The sequence below is a fragment of the Sinohyriopsis cumingii genome, chromosome 15, assembly GCF_028554795.1.
Source record: "Sinohyriopsis cumingii isolate HCF-2022 chromosome 15, ASM2855479v2, whole genome shotgun sequence".
Classification (NCBI taxonomy): Eukaryota; Metazoa; Mollusca; class Bivalvia; order Unionida; family Unionidae; genus Sinohyriopsis; species Sinohyriopsis cumingii.
In genome coordinates this window covers 19,595,144-19,616,115 of record NC_142975.1, presented here as the reverse complement: position 1 = coordinate 19,616,115, position 20,972 = coordinate 19,595,144, and the positions used below count along the sequence as shown (strand labels likewise).

Here is a 20,972-nt window from a genome sequence, read left to right as displayed (position 1 = left end):
AAAAATAAAAAAAAAACATGACAGCATAAACATATATTCAAAAGGAATATTTAAAACGAGATTTTCATGACACCGGATGTCAGATCAGCATTTATGTTTTATAAACTGTTTAGAGACTGACTAGACACCTTTAGAAGCAATCTGATGAATATGGCGATGTCACTTTTTGTTCGGACAAACTGTAATAACACAAACTACATCCCGGAGGCCAAACTGGATGTCAGATCGCTGGACTTTCATTTTAGGATAAACCATACATCAGAACAAGTCTTTAGTGAAAACTCTATATCGTAAAGGAGTATCGACAACGATTTCAAGATGGCTTCCACGACGAAGGTCAGATTGGCATCATTTGTCATTCAGGACAAAACACAACGCATACGAAGTCTTATGGTGAATCAGAAGAAGTTTTCAAGTGAGAAAAAAAGTGTGTTCGTATGACATTAAGTTCAAGAGCTAGGCATCATAAAAGTCCTTTAGAGAAAATCAACCATTCAGGAGAACTAGCCATAGGAAGATTTATCCAGACAGCCGCTTTATAACCAGTATGTCTGGAAACTGAACAAGTTCAAAACATTCACACTCTGTAACTATAAAATGCGTAGAAGTACAGATCAGGTTACTCACCCTTAATGGTATTCGCCCCTAACGTCAGTGACACTGACAGTATGGTTTGAATACACGACAATAATTATGTGAAGACACCTGCGTATATGCTCCTTGTACATTTATGGGGGGGGGGGGGTCATTCAGTCTCGAAATGTTTTGGACTAGTCTTTTTATTTGTTGGTTTTACTTTCTTTTACTAAAGTATATTTGGAAACCAAACAAAAAAAAAAAATGAATTGATTGTCTGAAGTGTAAATTTATTATATAATTTTACTTGTTAGCAATTAACTTGCCAGTTGTTACCCGTGAGTAGGTGTTTCTTCCCTGGAGTTTTATGGGTGAGTCCTCCACCAGATATTCTGGCGGTCGAATGCTGACTATCGTGTGAAGAAAAATGAGGTAAAGCACACAAAGCAAATACACAACGTTGGTACTCGTATCAGTTAGAATTAACAAGTTTCTTCTGTGATCAAAAGTTATATGGTCCAAATATTGTAATGACCAAAATGGGTACATACAACGTACGCGTTATTGATAATAAGAACAGGCTTCATACTTCAAAGGGTGGGTGGGTGGGTGTGGTACGGCCAAATATCATGCACAGAACGTAATATGTTTAAAGTGCTACATGATTTACTTTTAAAATTATCAACTGAATGTACATGTAGAAACTGTTTTAAGGAAAGATAATTATGAGCGATAAAAGACGAGAAAGAACAAAACAATGTATTTCCGATCGGTCGACCATCCGTTTCTCATTTACAGACCTGCCAACCCCGACGAGTCCGTCTCAATTTTTCCGTAAGATTGACCAGATTTCAGTAAGGTGTAACAAAATATCAATAACTGCTATGTAAAGCTGGAAAACATACTTAAAAGTTTGACGCATCGACGATAAACATAATGTTCAACTGAACAGTTTTAAAGTACGCGCAGACTTTATTTACCACTAGTACAGTTACAAAACTCTAAATCCAAACCTTATACAGCTCAATGGCTTGTTGCTATCTCTCAACTTTACATAACTCTTGGAAATTAATTTCCATTTCAAATGACGACGGCAATCATATCTCCCACCACGAGACATACTCAAGTTGGCTCGTGATGTCCAATAAACGTATTTGTGTCCTTTCCAGCTTTTAATTCACAAGAATCTGAATACTCCTTTATATTCTTCTGTATTGATTATTAACACTTTCTAGAAGCTTATTTTCCCTTTTGTCTTAAACATGCATCACTTTCTGGACGCCATTTAAATAAATTCTATAATCAACAGTTTTGATCATGCAGATGTTTCGCATGAACAAATAGGTTGCAGTTTAAAGCGTCTGGGGTGCTGCTGTAAAGTTAGTCTGCTTCCCTGACTAATTTTACTAATACAAGATGAAACCCGGATCCTCGGATGAACCAATTATCCGGATTTTTCGGCAACGATCATTTTCCCGTAGTTTTTGCTGGTTTGCCGTAAGTCCGTATTTTAAAAGCAATTTTCGTGAGACTTACGGCAAAATCGTAAGAGTTGACAGGTCTGCATTTACGACCATAGTTCCTCCCCCCACCCTCACTGTACAAAAAATAAATATGGAAATTTATTTGTCTATCTAATTGAGCCGGTTTTCCTCCCAGTACTATGAAGCGCGCAGTACATTATATATATAATTATTCCCCCATATATATATATATATATATATATATATATATATATATATATATATATATATATATATATATGGGGGAATAATTGATAATGGCATAGAGATAGAACTGAGCTATTTTATCATGTTGCATAATTTGAAGTTACAACGAGCGTTACATTTTACATCAAATCTTGGGGCTTTACGTTTACCGCATATGATAAACATCCCGAATCAATGAGATGACGGCGGCCATACTGGGGATCTTCCACTCAATAGTCACAGCACCGCGAGTCAAATCACAGGCATATATGTAACCCGCTGGTTATAAAAGTTCCCATATAAATAGTATACTTGTGATTTGTATTGGTAATAACTAATATGTATATCTGATTTAATTATATCTGATTTAATATATATTTATTTCAATTTAACAGTTTGTCAGTTTTACATTTTTTTTTCTTTTTCATTACATGCTATTGTAATGTAAATTTATTCACTGGAGATGATACTTTTTACAGAAAATAGTTTGAAATTGACTGTTCGTTTCAGTAAACACCAGGTGATGACCTAGATCCTGGCCTTGATTCAAAATTAGTTGCAACCACGTAAATAAGTTCTATTTTTATTTAAAAATGATTAGCTGTTGTCTAGGTCATGATGGGACTATGTAATTTGAGGTGTAAACAATTTTTTAAAATTTTATTTCTCAGAGTAAAATGATTGGGTCTTATCAAGGACATATAGGGGCTACGTGATTTTTTTTTTATGTAAACACGACCGCGTGACTCTTATCCGGGGCGTAAAATTAAAGTTCTAAACCATCGTATTAGAGACGTAAATACAGTTGGGCTTTTTCCTTTAAACTGGAAAGTGTTGTGTCGTTTGGAGTTATTTCAAATTACTTGGATTCAAAAGGATTCATTCTTCTTTTTCCTGGAAAATACGTGTGCTCATGTGAGATTCTTTAAAAAGACAGCTCTTATACCAAAAAAAATTCAGATTTCCAAAAACGGAGTGATATTTCTTGTTTCTACAAGGAACTGTAGACTTCAACACACTACAGGTTATATCGTACGTCAACGTCTTCCATCTTGGATTCTTCGTCGGGACTCGAACTTGAAATCATTAGAACATTCTATTATTAGAACTTCTAAAATGTTATTCTTGGATTATATTTTGATTTGATTCTTAAAACCGTAAGTTTATATTTATTTATTTTTACAGAATTTTTCCAGGAAAATAAATTATTATATTTTTCAAAGCTTGTTGTTTTCACTCTTCTTGTGTTCCTGTTTATTCGAGCCTAAAGAATTGGGGGCTCGTCTGGGATAATTTCGAATTTAGCCTAGAAAATGTCAGGAAATTTTGTTGTTTGAAATTTGAATTCCCCATAGTTTTAAAATTTTTAGTGACATCGGCAATTTGTTTCTAAAATGTAAATAAAGTGGAAATCTTTCTTTCAAATCCTACTAAGGAACAATTAAAAATGAAGGAATTAGAATTAAAATACAAGATGGAATTGGAGTTGAGGAAACTGGAACTTCAGAAAGAAGAAAGAGAAAAACATAGGCAAATGCATTTACAATCAGAGAAGGATGAAATGGAATTTCAAATTCGAATAAAAGAATTAGAGCTGGCAATGGGAACCCACTCCCGATCTTTTGATGTTTTAAGAAATATCAAGTTAACACCAAGAAGCAGGCATTTTTTGTCGTTTTGAAAAAAATGCTGAGAGTATGAAGTGGCCAAGAGAGTACGGGACTCTATCACTGCAGTGTGTACTCACTGGTAGAGCTCGTGATATTTACATTTCACTGTCAGTAGAGCAGAGTGCTGACTATGACATAGTTAAGGACTATATCTTGATCGGTTATGAGCTAGTCCCTGAGGCTTATTGGCAAAAATTCCGAAACTATATAAAAAAGAGAAGCTGACCAGACCTATGTCGAATTTCCATGGGAAAAAGCACGACAATTTGATAGATGGTGCTCTTCTAGAAAGGTTAATAGAGATTACTAAAGTCTCTGACAACTCATATTGGCTGAAGAGTTTAAAAACTGTGTCCAAAGTGATATTAGGGTTTATCTTGACAAGCATAACATCTAAACCATGGAAATGCTGCTCGTGCCGCTGACAATTATGCCTTAGCTCATAAAGTTTCTTTTGTAAACAATACCTCTACTCAACAGTCTTCTGGCAGAAAAGTATTTCGGCCTAATACAAGCCCTTCTAAAACTCAAAAGCTTGTTGTTTTCACTTACTTGTGTTACTGTTTATTCGAGGCTAAACACGTAACATAAGAACAAAGAAATTTTCTAACGTGTGATATAAATGATGTCAAACTGAAGTCTTTTGTTTTCTGTTCACTTCCATGTTATCTGTTCATCGCATATAGCTCTGTATCAATCCGCCAATCTTGATATTTTCTGTTAGCACCGGTCGTTCTTTCATAATGCATCATCTACATGTTAGCTATATATCGTAAATATGTTTTCCATGGGCGGTACATGTATTAATTTTGCTTGCAGCTGTGAGAATTAGAGTAACTGAAGGACACGTTTCCGCTAGTATGTGAAAGCACTTCTGGTAAGGTAGTAAGTGTGGTTCAAAAGAAGACAATTGTTAATTATAGGAAAATTATGAACTGCACCAGTAAGATATTTCTGATTTACTTACATATTTATAGTGTTTTAGTGACATTTTTTTCATTTGTCTTAAATACTGATTGATTTTGTTTTGCGGGTGACATCAGAAGAGTTTGGGTCTGTCAGTTTGTATCATGCTACAATCAAGTCATTAGCAAAGAAACCTTCAACCCGCCGACCAAATGTGACATTTTCATTTTGAAGTTCTAGAAACACAATGTAAATTATTAATTATCTGCCCTGGGATTTCATTTGTAGGTCCTTCCATCTTAAGATTGCCCGCTTGACTGTACTGAAAGCTATAATTTTACAATAAATATTGTATACGTATAGAACCGCGATATGAGGCGCCGTAGCGGACAAAAGCTGATGCAATGAGAAAGGTGCATTTTAAATTTTAATGTCATATGTTGAAAATTCCTATTTAATGTGTTGAATAAAATTACATGTCACTAAAGTTATATTTCATTCTCCAAGTCGAGGTTGTTAGATTGTTTTGTTTGGATTACACAGCAGCGGTTGAAATTTCAATGTCATATGCCGAGAATTCTTAATTCACGTGTTGAATTAAACAGTTTGTGTTGAAGTTTATTTTATACAGCGTTGTTGAAACTTAGATATCCAATGTAGAGTTTTTAGATTGTATCTTTTAAATCACACAGCGGTCGTTAATGTCAATGTCGAGAATTCCAATTTCACGTGTTGAATCAAACTGCTTGTCCATAAAGTTCCATTTCATTTTCTGGATCGAGGTTTTAGATAGTATCTGTTGAATTACTTAGTAATGGTTGAAAGTTTCATTTACACTGTCGAGGTTTTAGATTGTGTCGTTTGAATTACACGGCGGTAGTTGAAATTTCAATGTCATATGCCTAGAATTCTTAACTCACGTGTTGAATTAAACCGTCTGTTTTGAAGTTCCATTTCATATGTCGAGTATTAGATTTTATCTATTGAATTACACACAGTCGGTTGAAATGTCGATGTATAATGTCTGGCTTTTAGACTATCTACTGAATTACACAGCGGTTGTTGCAACGCTTAAAGTCATATGTCTGGAATTTCAATTTAACATGTTGATTCACATTTATTGTGCTGAAAGTTCCTTTCCGTGTGTCGAGTTTTTAGATTGTGTATGTTGAATTACACAGCGGCGCTTGGACCTTTCATTGTGTATGTCAGAAATACTTTTTTGTAGTGAAATGTTATGTTTGTGTTAAAACTTACATTAAACGATGAGAATAACCCTTTAACAATTCAAAATAATATCGAGTAGTAAGATATATCATTCGTGTATTCAGCTGTGAGGCGCCATTACCATTTATGCATTTACAGTTTGAAAGTTACCATTCACAGGTCGAGAATAACAATGAATTTCCTCGACTGAGGCTCGCTAGAGGTCACTCTTGTAAATCAGCGCGTATTTTTTAAACAAGGGGGCTGCTTGTTGTTATCGCTTGTTTCTCTTATCATGATGCGCGTAAATACGAGTACATCTCCTAAAAGTATTGATCTTGCTTGTAACGCCCCACTCTTTGTAAACGGTGTGGGTTGATTGGCGGATTGTACCTTCTTTCAAGGTGTCCGCTTTATTCGGTTCTCGTTATCTAGGAGATGATCGTCCTCGGTGCTACTGCCCGGATCGAGTAAACTTAAAATAGAATAAATAAAGATCTGAGTAGATAAACGGAACAGAACGACTAGAGCCCCCGTAAAAAAAAAAAAAAAAAAAAAAATCACAATTTAATCAGTTACAATAACAATGGCGATAATACAATACATTAGGAAGATACACTTCTTTTTGGAATAAATCTTTCGCCGAATTTCAAGACACAAATATATTTATAAAATCGAAGTCGTTGCCTTGTAGAATTGCATAACATGTTTAGTTCTGGTTCACTCCAATTTCACTGTAGCTGTTTTGTCCTTTCGCCTTTTTCCTTTTCTTTTCTCTTTTCTCTCCAACCTTCCCACTGTTTCGCCTCATTTCGGTCCTCAAACTTTGTGTGGGTAGGCGGATATGTAAGCTTGTAGATACACATATACTTGGATACGTCGGTGCGTATGTACATCTGAGGATACGTCTGAAGAGGTATTTTCCCCTTTTAAAACAACAGAGAACAACCTACATTTTCTGTCGGTTATCCTACTGAGGATAGATCATTACTCCCCTCTCGTTATCAGATCGTACTATCGGTATTGAAACAGAGACCAAATGCTATTTAATCGGCCAAGCATGGCAGACAAGACAAACCTAGTTTCAGATGATTATTGCACTTCCTAATGGCTAATTCATCACCTCGCATTAACAGCACACAATATATAACAGTTCGCTCTCGCCTCAATTACACAAATGAATGAATGATTGAAATACACAATATGGCTTACCGTTATGCTCAGCAAATACACGCATTCAAGTCTTTAGCATACATGAAATTACCTAAGATCGGTGAACTGACACGGATTCTCGTAACTCATTAACTAAAGCAATGCATGAGATTCTTAGAACCTAATTCCTATACAAACAAGACGACAAAATTCAAACAATTCGACAACCTTATATAAAGATTATTGCACGAGTTCACACTCAACACAGTTATACTCATATCAAGGGAATTTATCTACGAATTTAAACAATTAAGTTCATGCACAGATTATTATGAAAATACCTCGTGCTTCAAGCTTTGTTCATTCATACCGCCAAATTGTGTTCGTTTACCTTCCATACATCCAGTCCCTGGGAAAAATGTTTTACGAGAGAATTTCTTCCAAACTGATTCTCGGTGTCCCCTGTACCTTTACTCTTGCAGCAAAGCTTAGACTAATTAGATTTTTCGATGATGCGATATTTAAAACTAGGAAATTTCGTGTGGGAAACACGCTCCTTATTTCGCGTAACCAATCAGGATTAAATATATTTACCGCCTTTTATAACTAGGCGCCAAAATTGGGGTCAACTTGCCCTTCCAGGTTTTCGACTAACGGTTTCTGGAAATTTTCAATTTTGACAGTTCCCTATGAAATCGAAGATAGCCGTGTCCCTAATAGCCCGTCTCGCGGTTAAGTAAACGAACGCTTAATTTAAAAATCACTACCTCTACCGACCAGACATTAGAAATCGCTGCAGTATAGCGATCTAACAAGCGCCTGTCCCCATAAATCTAACTAATTGTTCTCTGACTCAAACTAATGTGCTTTCGTAGATCGGCAGAAATTTGCCCCCTCATATTGCTCTTATTTTGACAAACAGTAGTAATGTGCTGCATGACTTAATTCTATCTATTTTTAATGACATTAAAATTCTTGCATTTATGCTGATAAAATGACAAGGCGGGTAAGCTTGAACCTAGTCCGATAAATCAACCACACAAATCTCTGGTAATAGTGATGGACGATGTTGTGGGTATGATGTCACTTGTTCATTAAAATATACAGTTCTGCTGCATGCAAATCGTTGCGGAACAAACCCGCCTACACTTTAGACACATACCGGTAATTGATAACAGCCACATCAAGCGCGAAATTCAAAATGGCAACAGGACAGATGGTTGTGTTATTCCATGTGGATTTACAAGTCACCAAACATATGATTTGCTCAGTAAATATAACTTACATGTCACCAAAAGAACCCTTCAGCCGAACGTAGCTGCACAGCAACGAGAAATACCGGTAAGTTTATAAAATATACATCGATGTGTGCAGCCAAAGTTGGATGCAGATAATTGCAACTTTTACTGAATAGGTGATATCAGCCCCTCGCCCGAAAATCAATATCATCATGGGTGAAGGGCTGATTTATTGGCTTAGCTTGAACCGTACGTTCGGTGACATTCTAAAGAATCAAGCAACCGAGACGAATGGATTGGATTCAGCTGCTAGCTTGTAAGATGAGGGCCGAACGGCACTAGAGTCAAGCATCAGCAGATTAAAATGCTCGTCTGCAAGATCTACAACCGCAGGACCCACCACAGCTGACGAGGAACTGAGGAGTCTCTTTAGGTAACTGAACTTCTGAAGTGTGCGTAATCTTCGTTTGAAGATTAATATTCAGATGGAATTCGAATATTTGTCAATGTTAATAAAGCTATAAAATATATTTTTTTTAATTTTGTTTTGTATTCTTTTGAGTGACTAATTACAGGAGTTCCTGCACATTTCTCCCTGCCAAGACATACTGATACACTGTAATCTCATTCATCTGTGATTAGCTAAAAATCAAACGTCTGCCGGTTATTTTCCCTGTTTATAACCCTGTATAACGACAAGCAGACGATATGCTGCCCATTTTACCTGGAAGAGGGGCAACCTGGCAGTTTCTCCTATATGCGACCACTGAAACTGACACTTTTGAACAAGCCGAAACTGAAGCAAAATCAACTTATAAAGAAGAGTCAAGCATCAATAGATTAGACAGATACAAAACAGAAAGCCTGATTTCCGTTTATGTATGTATGTTTTGTAACAGTATGGTCAGATTCAATGAATTTATTTAAACTTCCAAACACATATAAACTCAACAGTAAGTAAATCTGCCAGCATACCACAAATATGGCTGTTGATGATGTCGGTTGGGAACTATCTATGAGTGCAAGGGTGAGATTTTATGCACAAAATTATTGTTGCTAACACCTGTTCAATATAAAAATTCATACAAAACAAAACACATGAGGTCAAAAACGTCGATATTTCTGGATAGGTATAATAAAGTAAAACATAAGAATATCATTCACTATATATACTTAAAATATAGTCCTGCAGCTCACTAGTTATAGTCTCTTCAACAAAGAGCAGCAAGATAACTAATATAAGTAGTGATTTCACTTTATTGCCCCTCATTAAAATCAATCAACGGGATCTTCCATATCTAAAAATAGCGCGGTTCTTTTAGCGAGTGCGTCCTCTGGCGAAGAAGCTCCTAGTAATTCTCAAACCATGAATGATATGTTTCAAACTGTAAATGCATAAAATGTAATGTGGCATCATAACTGAATACACAAATGATATATCTCAACGCTCGATACTATTTTGAAATGTTAACAGTAATCATTCTCATCGTGCAATGTAACTATTAAGAGCAACAATTATTTCACTATATAAAAAAAGCAAATCTGACAAAGCGAACAAAAAAAAAAAACCACCGCTGTGTAATTCAGCAAAGACAATCTAATAACTCGACAAACAAAATGGAACTATCAGTACAATGAATGTGAATCAAGATGTGCAGCGTTAAAATTTCAATCACTAATGTACACTTCAACTGCTACAATCTAAAAACTCGAAATTGGACATCGAAGTTTCAATCGACTGTGTAATTCATCGAAATCTAAATACTCAACATTTGAAATAAAAACCACAGCTGTAAAATTCATCAGAGAAAATCTAAAATCTCAAACAAGACAACGGAATTTTATGCGAAAACAGTTTGATTCAACACGTGAAATTTGATTTCTAACCGTACGATATTGAAATTTCAACTACAACGTTCTCAATGGACCAGCTAAGACAAAATCTTAAAAAATCAGCATTTGATTTCCAAGTGTCAATCAACACTGTGTAATTTAACAGTTAACATCTAAATACTCGACGTATCAAATGGAACTTTTAAAACAAACAGTGAGATTCGACTTGTGAACTTGGAATTCTATTTATATGACATTAAAAGGTGAACCGACGCTGTACAATTAAACAGACACAATCTAAAATCTCGACCGACACGATGTACCTGTAAGTATACGCTATTTGATTCAACAGGTTAAATTGTAATTCTCGACATATCACTTTAAAATCTCAACTTCAACGTTCTCATTGGACAAGATATTGTCCGCTACGGCGACTCATACCGCGACATCTGTGAATGAGGAAACTGGAAACTTGATCATTTACGGCGTTTTCAAAACCGATCACTTCCATTAAGAGCTTTTCAGGCAATATTGGATTGTGCATTACATACAAGATTTTGGTTGGTTTGGTGCTTTACGGCACATCAACACAAGTAGGTTATTTAGTGCCGAGGCAATAGGAGTAAAGTGCCTTGCCCAAGGACACACCACGATAGCTGACCCAGGTTGGTCCGTTGGTAGGAATTGAACCCGCGCCCTTTCTGTCGCGAGTCCAGCATGCTCATGCAAGATTTATTTACCACCAAACAACGGAAGTGATCCCGCGATCTAATGTTTTGCAAGAACACAAGTAACACACATTTACCACGAATTGTATTTAGTTCTAAATGAAAATGAGACATATTCAGCTTGGCAAATCATTAAAAAAAATCAAGTAAATGGTCGTTTGAAACTATTTTTCATACTCTCGACGTACTGTACTTGTCCGCCAAGACTCGAACCCACGCAGACTCGAACCCATGCAGACCGAGGTGAGATGGCAGTCATCCGAAACCGTGAGCGCTCTTTCATGTCTATCCGCTGTACCAACACCTTTAATAATTTGTATTACTTAATCTGTAACGTCTATTGTTAGACCCGAGTTGGCAATAAAGTTCAGTACAGTGTACTGATCGTTCTATTATAAGTGCTCGATAGCCTCTGTATCATAACTGTGTATCTGAGTGAAGGCTTTGTAAATGATACCATGTTGCCGTAATATCATTGTTTAACGTATGGATGGGAAATCCGAATGCAGTGTACAGTAATACCTCGAACATTCGCGAGGTTAGGTTCCAGAACCAGTCGCGGATCAGGAGGAATCGGGAATGTTTGGTACGAGTCACTAAAACTGCTAATAAATGCTTATTTCTAGGGTTTAAACCCTAAATATGACCCAAATCATGCTCCCAAAGCACTTTAATTTCATTTAAAAGTTAGCTTAATACATTACCCTTAAAAAGAGAAATAAATGGTTGACGTAAAAATAGAGTACAGTATCGCCTAATGGGTATTTGCCACACTAGCGCATTTACAGTACGGTACATGTATACTAATATTACCCATATACTAATTCATTGGCTGCCGTTTTCTTTTGCACTCACAGTAAGGTAAAACCAAGTAACGAAGTAAACTTAATGACTGACGTTTTCTTTGTCATTGTCAGGAAGGTAAACTAGGTAAACTTCATATGTCACAGAAGTCATATAACGAATGTACAATTCAATAAAATAAAGAAAACATGTACGTAGAGGGTACCAATGAAAATTTCGCGAATCCGTGAATTCGCGAATCCAGAAACGCGAATGCACGAGGTATTACTGTACACGAAAACTACTTGTGTGTGCATTCTTCAATGTGCATTTCACCCAATATATTTGTATATCATCACTTTATTCTAATATTATCATTAATTAGACTTAATATATTAATAAAGTGCTTATTTCATTTTCTCAGTATGTATCAATTCTGTAAGAAATGAATATATGAAATTTTTACAAAATACGTTTCTGAAAATTCGCAACTTGACATCCATTACAACTAAAATAAACGACCACTTATGTCTGCTCAATCTCGCATTCCCAAACGCCTGCCTAAGTTCCGTCTCTGCTCATCATCATCAAGAAGTATGCACCACTATAACGAAGTTTCGACGAATATAGTTTTTTTTTTTTTTTTTAAACTGCATGATATAAAGATAATAGCACCACATATCAAGATATGTATGCACAATACAAGGACAAAAGTACATCATATAAAATCCTTTGCACATCAAAAAAGACGAAATTACATCATATAAAGACGTTTGCACATCAATTAAGTACGAAACCACCGCATATAAATAAATATGCACGTCACATAAGGACGAAAGCAAATGACATACAGCAGTTTGTACATCATATCATCTTAAGACAGCTCTGATATGTACTCACTGAATATCATCTACTCAACTTGCCAGCCTTATCGTGTGTCATGCATGTATTTCAATTGAGCAGGTTTCATCACGACAGTAAAAGTACATATGCATGGTTAAGCCAAATAAAACAAAATGTATGGTTCTAGTTACACTAAACACCAAAGCAACTTACTTCCCGTTGTAATTTTTCTTTTGTCCTGAAATATTGTCCCCAATTTCTTTCCCAAAAATAAATGTAGAGTCGGCAAAAATGTGTTGGTTGAGTAATCGGAACCGCACATACTCTTTTAATTTGGTTGAATGCTAAATCAAGAGCACCTGAAAGCGCATGTCTTTGAAATCACTGCGCTTCAGGGTTAGGAGTCCTGAAGATGGTTGGGATTGGTTACAATCTTGTAACACAATGCATATCGAACGACAAGCATTTATTGGAAACTGAAGGCATGCAGACAGACGTACAGCATACAATGAGAATCATATACATTATTAAAATATTCCAAACTACTATACTCAGCGGGGCCCAGAGAGGCCGAGTGGTCTAAAGCGCTCACCGTTAAGGATCACTGCCATTTCACCTCTATCAGCGTTGGTTCGAGTCTCAGATTCGGCCAATGTGGGTATGTGAGAAAGCTTGCCAGTAGCTTCTCGTGGGACCGTGGTTCTTTCCGAGGTTTTCCACGAGTTCTTCCTCCACCAGTAATACTGTCCCTGACATTATTTTATCATTTTTAGATTTACCAACTGACATGTACAATTGTGCCATTGTTTTTTTCTCGTATAATGCTATGGCCAAGTTTAATTAAAATGAGATCTCCACTAATCTGTACGCGCAGGACAGTGATAGTCTTGATTGTCTATGGACTCCATATTTATTATTATGCCATATTTTCGTTTCACTGCATACAAATTGTATACTGACACTGTGTCAATCGGCAGAAAAGAAAATAGTTATTTTATTGCTAGTTTTTCTTTCGTAAACTGAGTGCTGAGTGTTACAAGATACTTTAAATTGGAATCACTATCACTAAAATTGGGATAGGTTTGGAAAACTAAAAATAGTCTCTGAAAATGACCTCCTATAGCCACTTTTTTTTTCCCAGAGTATAATTCCTACTCACCTGTACTGAATTGCACATTACCAACAGTCGACGATGCAATTTCCGACGGGAGAGGTGGAATTTACCTCTCCCCCCAAAATCACCTGGATTTATGTTTTCGAAACATTTTATTTCAAAATACTCATCCCTTCAGCACGGTCGATCTCAAATTTACTTGGAGGGGGTGTACTAGTTCCTAATGATACAGTGACTGCAAATGTAACCATTGCCTCTAAGTTCTGTCAAATTTATATCATGTGTATATATTAAGCGACCATCAGTTCACAATAAGACGTCACCAAAACGTCATCCTCAGGGGCTCGTATCGTTGCTTAAAATTTATGCAGTACATGTATGACAGGTAAATTGTAAGCAACAATGCGAGCCCCTGTGATTATGTCCACTGGACATCACGTTATGGCTTTAAGTAACAACAACATCGAGATATGTTCGGTACGCACAAGATAGAAAAATGACATCATGCCAATCTATCGCTAACAGTTTATCATACAACTAGGTATGCATCTATCTTATTTGTACAACAACTGTGATTGTGAACCTAATTTAATGATTTAGTCTGAACAGAAAGGGCTTTACAGATAAACGTATGGGTCGATCGAAATCTAAAGGAAAACATCCAGACCAAGAAAACGAGAAACGTCTGAAAGAGTAATCATTTTCTAGTTCTTTCATCTGTCTTTCATTATTTTGCGTTTGTACTGACGTGTGGGGTTTATTTTGGGAATAAATAAAAAAATGTGTCTTTGTTTTCAAATCTTGTTTAAACTTACGCACTCGTATGAAATAACTAAATTACTTTTGTTATTCCTCCTGCAAATTTAGGTTCCCAAATTTTGTGTTGTAACTTTAGATATTTTGTCATATAATCACACGTTATTTCCTTTTTCCAAACGAGATGTCCTGGTTAAAGTCCAACATTTGAGGTTTTGTCAACCCCATTAATTTCTCTACTAAATCTGCTATTTTGTGAAGTTTCTAATCGATCACAATCTTCAGCCGATCATTTATCAACTCGTCAGTTATTAGTCCCCAGTCCAGCAACAAATTAAACTTTCCAATCTGCGATATAATATGTATGGAACACAAACTATTTCTGAAATGAGTGTCCGAATTCCTCAGCTGTAGTCTTGCCGCAGTTTATCAGTCTCTCTCACACACACACACACACACACACAGAGCTTAATATCTTATAAGTTCAGTTGTTAAATAACCAACTTGTTCATACTTCACAAACTTACCCTTTGATCATCATCTCGTGGTGAAATCGTTTGCTCGATCTATATATATATATATATATATATAATGTAGGCAGACGTACAACCTACCAGAACGGTTATCGTACAGTCTGTAAATAGATACACACACAAAAACTGTGATGGTTGGGATAAATTAAACATACGAATTCGATCCATTCATACACAAAAATGCACTGATGGTTCCAGCAACAAAGACAGATTGACAGATAAATCCTGCAACCGAAAACTAGGAAGGAAGAAAAATGGGGTGAATTGATGAATAAGATTAGCAGCCATTTTCTTACCTCGCACTGCATTTGTCCGATTTTCTGCTGCAGTTGATTCGCTTTCTTCGATGCGTTATTCCTTTGTTGTATGAGGAGTTCCACAACATTCAAGTCATGAGAGACTTGTTCCGATGTAAATCTGTATACCATCTTATCAGCCTCTTTTTCAGTAATAAACGATTTCGTCACTGGCAAAGTGCTTTGTTCACTGCGAATATATCCATCTGACACGAACCAAACAACCAAAAGTACCACAGTAAGGAACAAAAAAATGGAAACCACTTTTGGTGCTGTAGCAGCCATCTTAACTTCTGTACTACGAACGTGTATTTTGGCCGTATAACATGCATAAAATGAACGCACTTTCCGCTTGAGTAAGTGAGGCTCTAGAGGCGTGCTTCGCTACCGCTTAGACTAATCGACAGAGGGAAAAGAAATGGTGGTCATTCTTCTTTCTTATTCACAAGGTATTGATTATTATCTGAGTTCACACAGTGTTGACTTCAGCGTTTCGTTCTGTTAATAGAGTCATATGTATGCTTTTGACATGAAATGATCCTGTATTGTAGATTGTTCGCATTTCCAACAGCATAGAGAGTGGATTGAACAATCCACGACCTCTGCTACATGCGCTAAGATCGAGAGAGCGGGGGAGGGAGACATTCTAAAATGAAAAGTACGCAGTGGAATCATGGAGGAGAATCACCGCAATAATTACATGTATGCATTTTATATTGATCTTAGATAAAATATTTTTTATTTAAAAGGTAATACTAAGATATTTTTTCTACCAAAGTCCATTGTTTCCTGATTGTTTATAATATGCGCCTTAACACATTAACCCCTGGAGGTTTTTATCGTTTTCGCCTGAAATTCGAGTAGGAAACACATTTTGAAAGCTATTTGTGAATACATCCAAAAACACCAAATCTCAGGTGATCTTTCAATAACATACTGCCTAGTTGTCTTAAAACCATCGTTTTTTTATTGGCTATTTGGCTCGCGCATGAGCAGAATGGCAAAAGTTTGATTTTTTTTTTTAAAAATTGATTTTTTTGCTAAGAGGGCGCTCACCAGTTAATATGTACTTTTGAGAGAGTGACGTATGTAAGGTGAAGTAGTTCGCATTTAAAACATGCACAATGGAGAGAAAATTGGTACATTAATGTAATGTCGATGATATTTCTTTAGATACTGTACTTTTGGAAATTTTACATGATTTAAGCACACTGCTAACTAAAATGACTGCTCCCTTGTGTTAAAAACTGAAAATGAATTTTGCCAGATTAGACATTACCAGCTTCTGAAAGTGCAATGAATGAATTACCAAATCTATAAAATGTAAAAAAAGAAGTTATCGGCTCGTTTTTATACAATTTACCTCATAAGTTCAGGAAGTGAAAATGACCAAGTAGAGCTAGCACTTTTTTGAAAGGTGCACATTTGAAGTAAGGCCAAGCTGTATACTCTATAACCCATAGTACATCCATCAATCATACACCAAAATAAAGGGAATTAAAGGTTCTTTTAATTGTACCTAAGATATACAAGGTCTTTTTTAAATAGCCAGTATAACCTGTGAGGAAAGCTGGGGAAATTCTTTTTCTTTAAAATCCTAACCTATGCAAAATACGAAACTGTAGAGCGCCACCTAAACGGAGCCATTATTTTTGTATCGAGACCACTCTTTATTCCAAATGCCCATCTTATCCTACTTTTTGCAAAGGTTCATCTGTCTGTTTGCAGTTCATACCGGTTTGCCTTAGATCTTTTACCAAAAAGTCTAAAATGCCAACACAAAATCGGATCCCGACCAAGGGCTAATTTTAGGTAGAAAAAATCGGGTCAAAAATGAGATTTTTCCCTCTATATTTTGTAGTGCAACTAGAAATTCCAGATTATTTGGTATCATTGTAGAGCTGCATCTGTCTAACTTTCTATAATACCACCCACTTTAGTGTATCATGCATGACCATGACGCAACAGAGTTCGACAGTAGGCTACTACCTCCTGCCACGTTAACTCGTCGCCAGGGGTTAATGTGTTAATTTTAATCACATAATTTTCAGACCAAAATTTATCGAACATCTGCACTTGCAATCATGCACTAAACTTTGTCAGGAAAACCGGTCTGGTCCAACCACTTCTAGTCCCGAATATCTATATATTGTTCTTATACTGAAAGTAACGATCCACCCGCCCCCTCCCCCACATGGATGAAGTTTAAAACATTTAGACAGAAATGAAGTGGATTTAAATAATCTAATAATCTAAGTAAATCAACAACGTTAAAACAAATAAAAACCTTATTTAAAAGTATGTTTTCAAATTATTTTCATTTAAGGGATATATGCTTCAATAGACAATTTAAAAGATTGGCTGAAATTGGAGCTGTAAGAACTGACGCGCTTTTAAGTATGACTTTCAAATTGTCATAAGCCTCCTGACATTTTTCAGTCGAAAGGAACTTGTTTTTCTTACTCAGAAAATTTGTCAGGGGTTCAGCAATTATAGAAAAATTGGAATAAATGTTCGATAGTATCTGGCCATACCCAAAAATCGCATCAGTTGCTTTTTATTTACAGGCACGGGAAAATCAGAGATAGCCTTGACCTTAGCATCTATAGGCTTAACTTGTTCATGTCCCACGATGTGTCATAGGAAAGTTACACTAGCACGGCAGAACTCACTTTTAGATAAATTAATTGTCCAACATGCATCTGTGAGTCTGTCAAAGAATTTCCGAATTGTTGCTAAATGTTCTTTCCAGGTGTCGTTGTAGATGATGACATCATCGATGTAAGCATCATTATTGTCTAGACCAGAGGTAATCATATTCATGAGGCGTTGAAATGTATTTGGCGACCCTTTCATCCCAGACGGCATTACTTTATATTATAGTAGAATCCGATGATATTCCTTCACTTATATCTTCACTGAGTGGGACATGGTACAACTTAATTAATTGCATGTTTAACCTGACTATCTCTTTCAATATACTGGTACTCCTGTAATTTATTTAGATCCCAAGAGCACTAATATTACAATTTAACTCATTGATTTTCTTCTTAACTTTGTAAGGGCCCTAATATCTAAACTGAAGACAAATCTGATGAATGAGCAAGAGAGACAGAACCCCATTATTACAAAACTCAAAAGTTCTCCCCACTATAGATCTGTCAAACCATAACTTCACTTCTGACTTGAACTACTGAATGCCAAATTCAAGCAAATTAGGCTGGAAAGTTCCAGACCTAATATGTGACCATTGACCCAGTTGGATATAATTGGATAGGCCAAATTGAGTAAAAGACTTTATCAAAGCTTTTACTATTATTTTAGATTTTATATTCCTCAAGGGAATTGCCTCTAGAAAACTTGTTGATGCACACATAATGGTCAATAGGTATTAGTTACCTGACTTGGTCTTAGGTAAGGGACCAACACAATCTACCATAGTTCTACTGAATGGTTTTTCAAAGGCAGGAATAGGTTGTAGATGAGCCTTGGGAATTTTCTGATTTGGTTTTCCTACCATTTGACAGTTATGGAATCGGCTTGACTTGTTTACTGTTTAAAACAGACGTTATTCCTGCTTTCAAAACATTGCGCTGAGAAAACACACAGACTAATTGAAGATGGCGGACTGTTCAGATGGACGTTGCAGTGCTTATGTGCAAATCATGGATAATTCTGTTTATGAGACTCGCTCCAGGAAGAAATATACTGAACTGGAAACAGAAAATGAAGGTGATTGTACTGTACATGGGAATTGTGGTTTAAATGCTTTTTATGACGCAGATTTGGTGAGTGATGAGCCTGACAATGCAAACAAGGCAGATCTATGCTCGCAACCTCAGTACACGAGTACACAGAATGTTGATAATACATGTTTTGACAGAGATGCCCAAGATTCGAGTCACCGTTGTAACAGCCCAACATATCAAGATGTCATATCTCAGGTTCCCAATCAGGACTATATTAGAAGACTTGATCAGGAACTAGATAATCTACCCAGAGACATGTATATTGAGAAATTGCTAGAGGTTTCACACGACAGTGAAGATATTGTAACCTGGTACAGGTCAGTTTTATTTAGTAGAGCACGAGGTTTTCCTGGCTGTCCATCTGGATATTTGGTTGTTAGAAAAAACAGAAATGGTGTAAGTAGTTTAATAAAATATGCAAGGGATTGTTATTCTTTAGCTATATTTATAAAAGGGGATCCTTGCGAGATCGATTCTATTTTTAGCAAGAAGAAATCAAACCCTAATGTACAAGCTGAACATTGTGAACATGACGATGAACATAGCTCAGGGCAAGCAGAACAAGTGATTAATTCAGCAAGACTCTCGCTAGCGGAAATCAAGAGTGATTGCGGTCATCTACAACAAACTGTCGTTTCGCTCAAAGAAGAGATTATATCTCTGAAGGCAACCCAAATCACATTGGTGAATATGAATGACCTTAATGCATTCCGTGCTGATGTAAACAATAAGGTACAGGCACAATCTCAAACAATAGAACTGCTCCGTAATGAGATTACGTCACTGAAAACTACTCAAAGCGTGTTGATGAAAGAAAATGAAACTCTCCACACCATCACCGAGCAACTAAGAGTTAAGCTGATGAAATCTTTGAGTAAACCCATGTCTTATGCGGATGTCGTTCGCACGAATAGTCCAGCTGTAAGTAACCTATCATGTAGTCCCAATGGATGTGGTGATAGCTCTCCATCAGTTGCTGCTCAGAACAAGATTCATGTGTCTAACTGTTCATCTTCCGTCTTGATCGACTCTAACAAAACTGGTTGCGATACACACTGCCGCCTATCAAGTGAATCTCAGAACAGAACTGCAGTGTCCAACTGTTTGTCTCCCGTGTTGGTTGAGGCTGACGACTCTCCACCAGGTACAACGGCAGTGGAGTCACGAACCGGTGTAACGGCCCAAACAACTATGGAAAAGAGTGGGGTCAGTGCTCTGCAAACTCTGGTTTCAAAAAGTTCGGATATAATTTCACAGACTTTCGTTAGAAGACATATCGCCCCCTTCGATGGAAATATCCCACAGATTTATAAAGCCAGTGTTCATCCTGATGTGACAAATGTTGTACGCACACCCATTCAGAATCAAAATAAACTGTTAACTTCGACTTCGACCAGGATAGAGAACGCTAGGCATCCGATTACTAGCAACAGTAATGTGAAAGGTATAGACTTGAAAACCCCTCCTAGCAAGATACCTACCGTTATTGGGGGTCAGGTAGAAAGACCTAGATCATTTGGTAAATCAGGTTTAGAAATAGGTTCAGAGAGTATCGTTGGACATGAGGATGTTGATGACAAAAATGAGAATGTTGTATTTGAAGGTGTAGTTAGACGTAGAACAAGGCGCTTTTATGTGGGTGGCATTGGCGTCAAATCTACTGCTGAAGGCCTCGGTAAATTCTTGAAAGAATACGATATAGATCCGTTATCCATAAAGTTTATCCACAGTAGACGTAATTGTCTATCGGCCAAGCTGACTGTATATAATTCAGACTGCGACACTGTTGAAAATGATGTAACATGGCCAAAAGGTGTTTATGTAAGAAGGTGGTATGGGAATCAATCTTGGCGAGACAGGTTTAGCAATCGCGATCAGGA

At 36.6% G+C, this 20,972-nt stretch overlaps 2 protein-coding genes across 7 annotated transcripts in view; one reads left to right on the top strand and one right to left on the bottom strand.

Annotated features, from left to right (window-relative positions):
• Positions 1–15,765, bottom strand: part of LOC149781376 (uncharacterized) — a 58,814-nt gene extending 43,049 nt beyond the window's left edge. The window contains exon 1 of the mRNA XM_089935463.1: positions 15,344–15,765. Within this exon, the coding sequence (XP_089791589.1) occupies positions 15,344–15,628 (285 nt within the window). The 5' untranslated portion in view covers positions 15,629–15,765. The remainder of the gene's footprint in view (positions 1–15,343) is intronic.
• The window catches only part of LOC149781375 (uncharacterized), a 52,375-nt gene continuing 47,063 nt past the window's right edge, over positions 15,661–20,972 (top strand). For 2 of the 6 annotated variants that reach the window (XR_016414693.1, XR_016414694.1), the window contains exon 1: positions 15,908–16,045. Coding sequence is in view for 1 of the 6 variants with exons in the window: in XM_089935464.1 (XP_089791590.1) it covers positions 15,762–15,792 (31 nt within the window). In the remaining 5 variants the exon portion in view is untranslated. Of the gene's footprint in view, positions 15,793–15,894; positions 16,046–20,972 lie in introns of those variants that run through there. The other 4 variants (XR_016414691.1, XR_016414696.1, XM_089935464.1 and 1 more) reach the window with 4 other exon arrangements.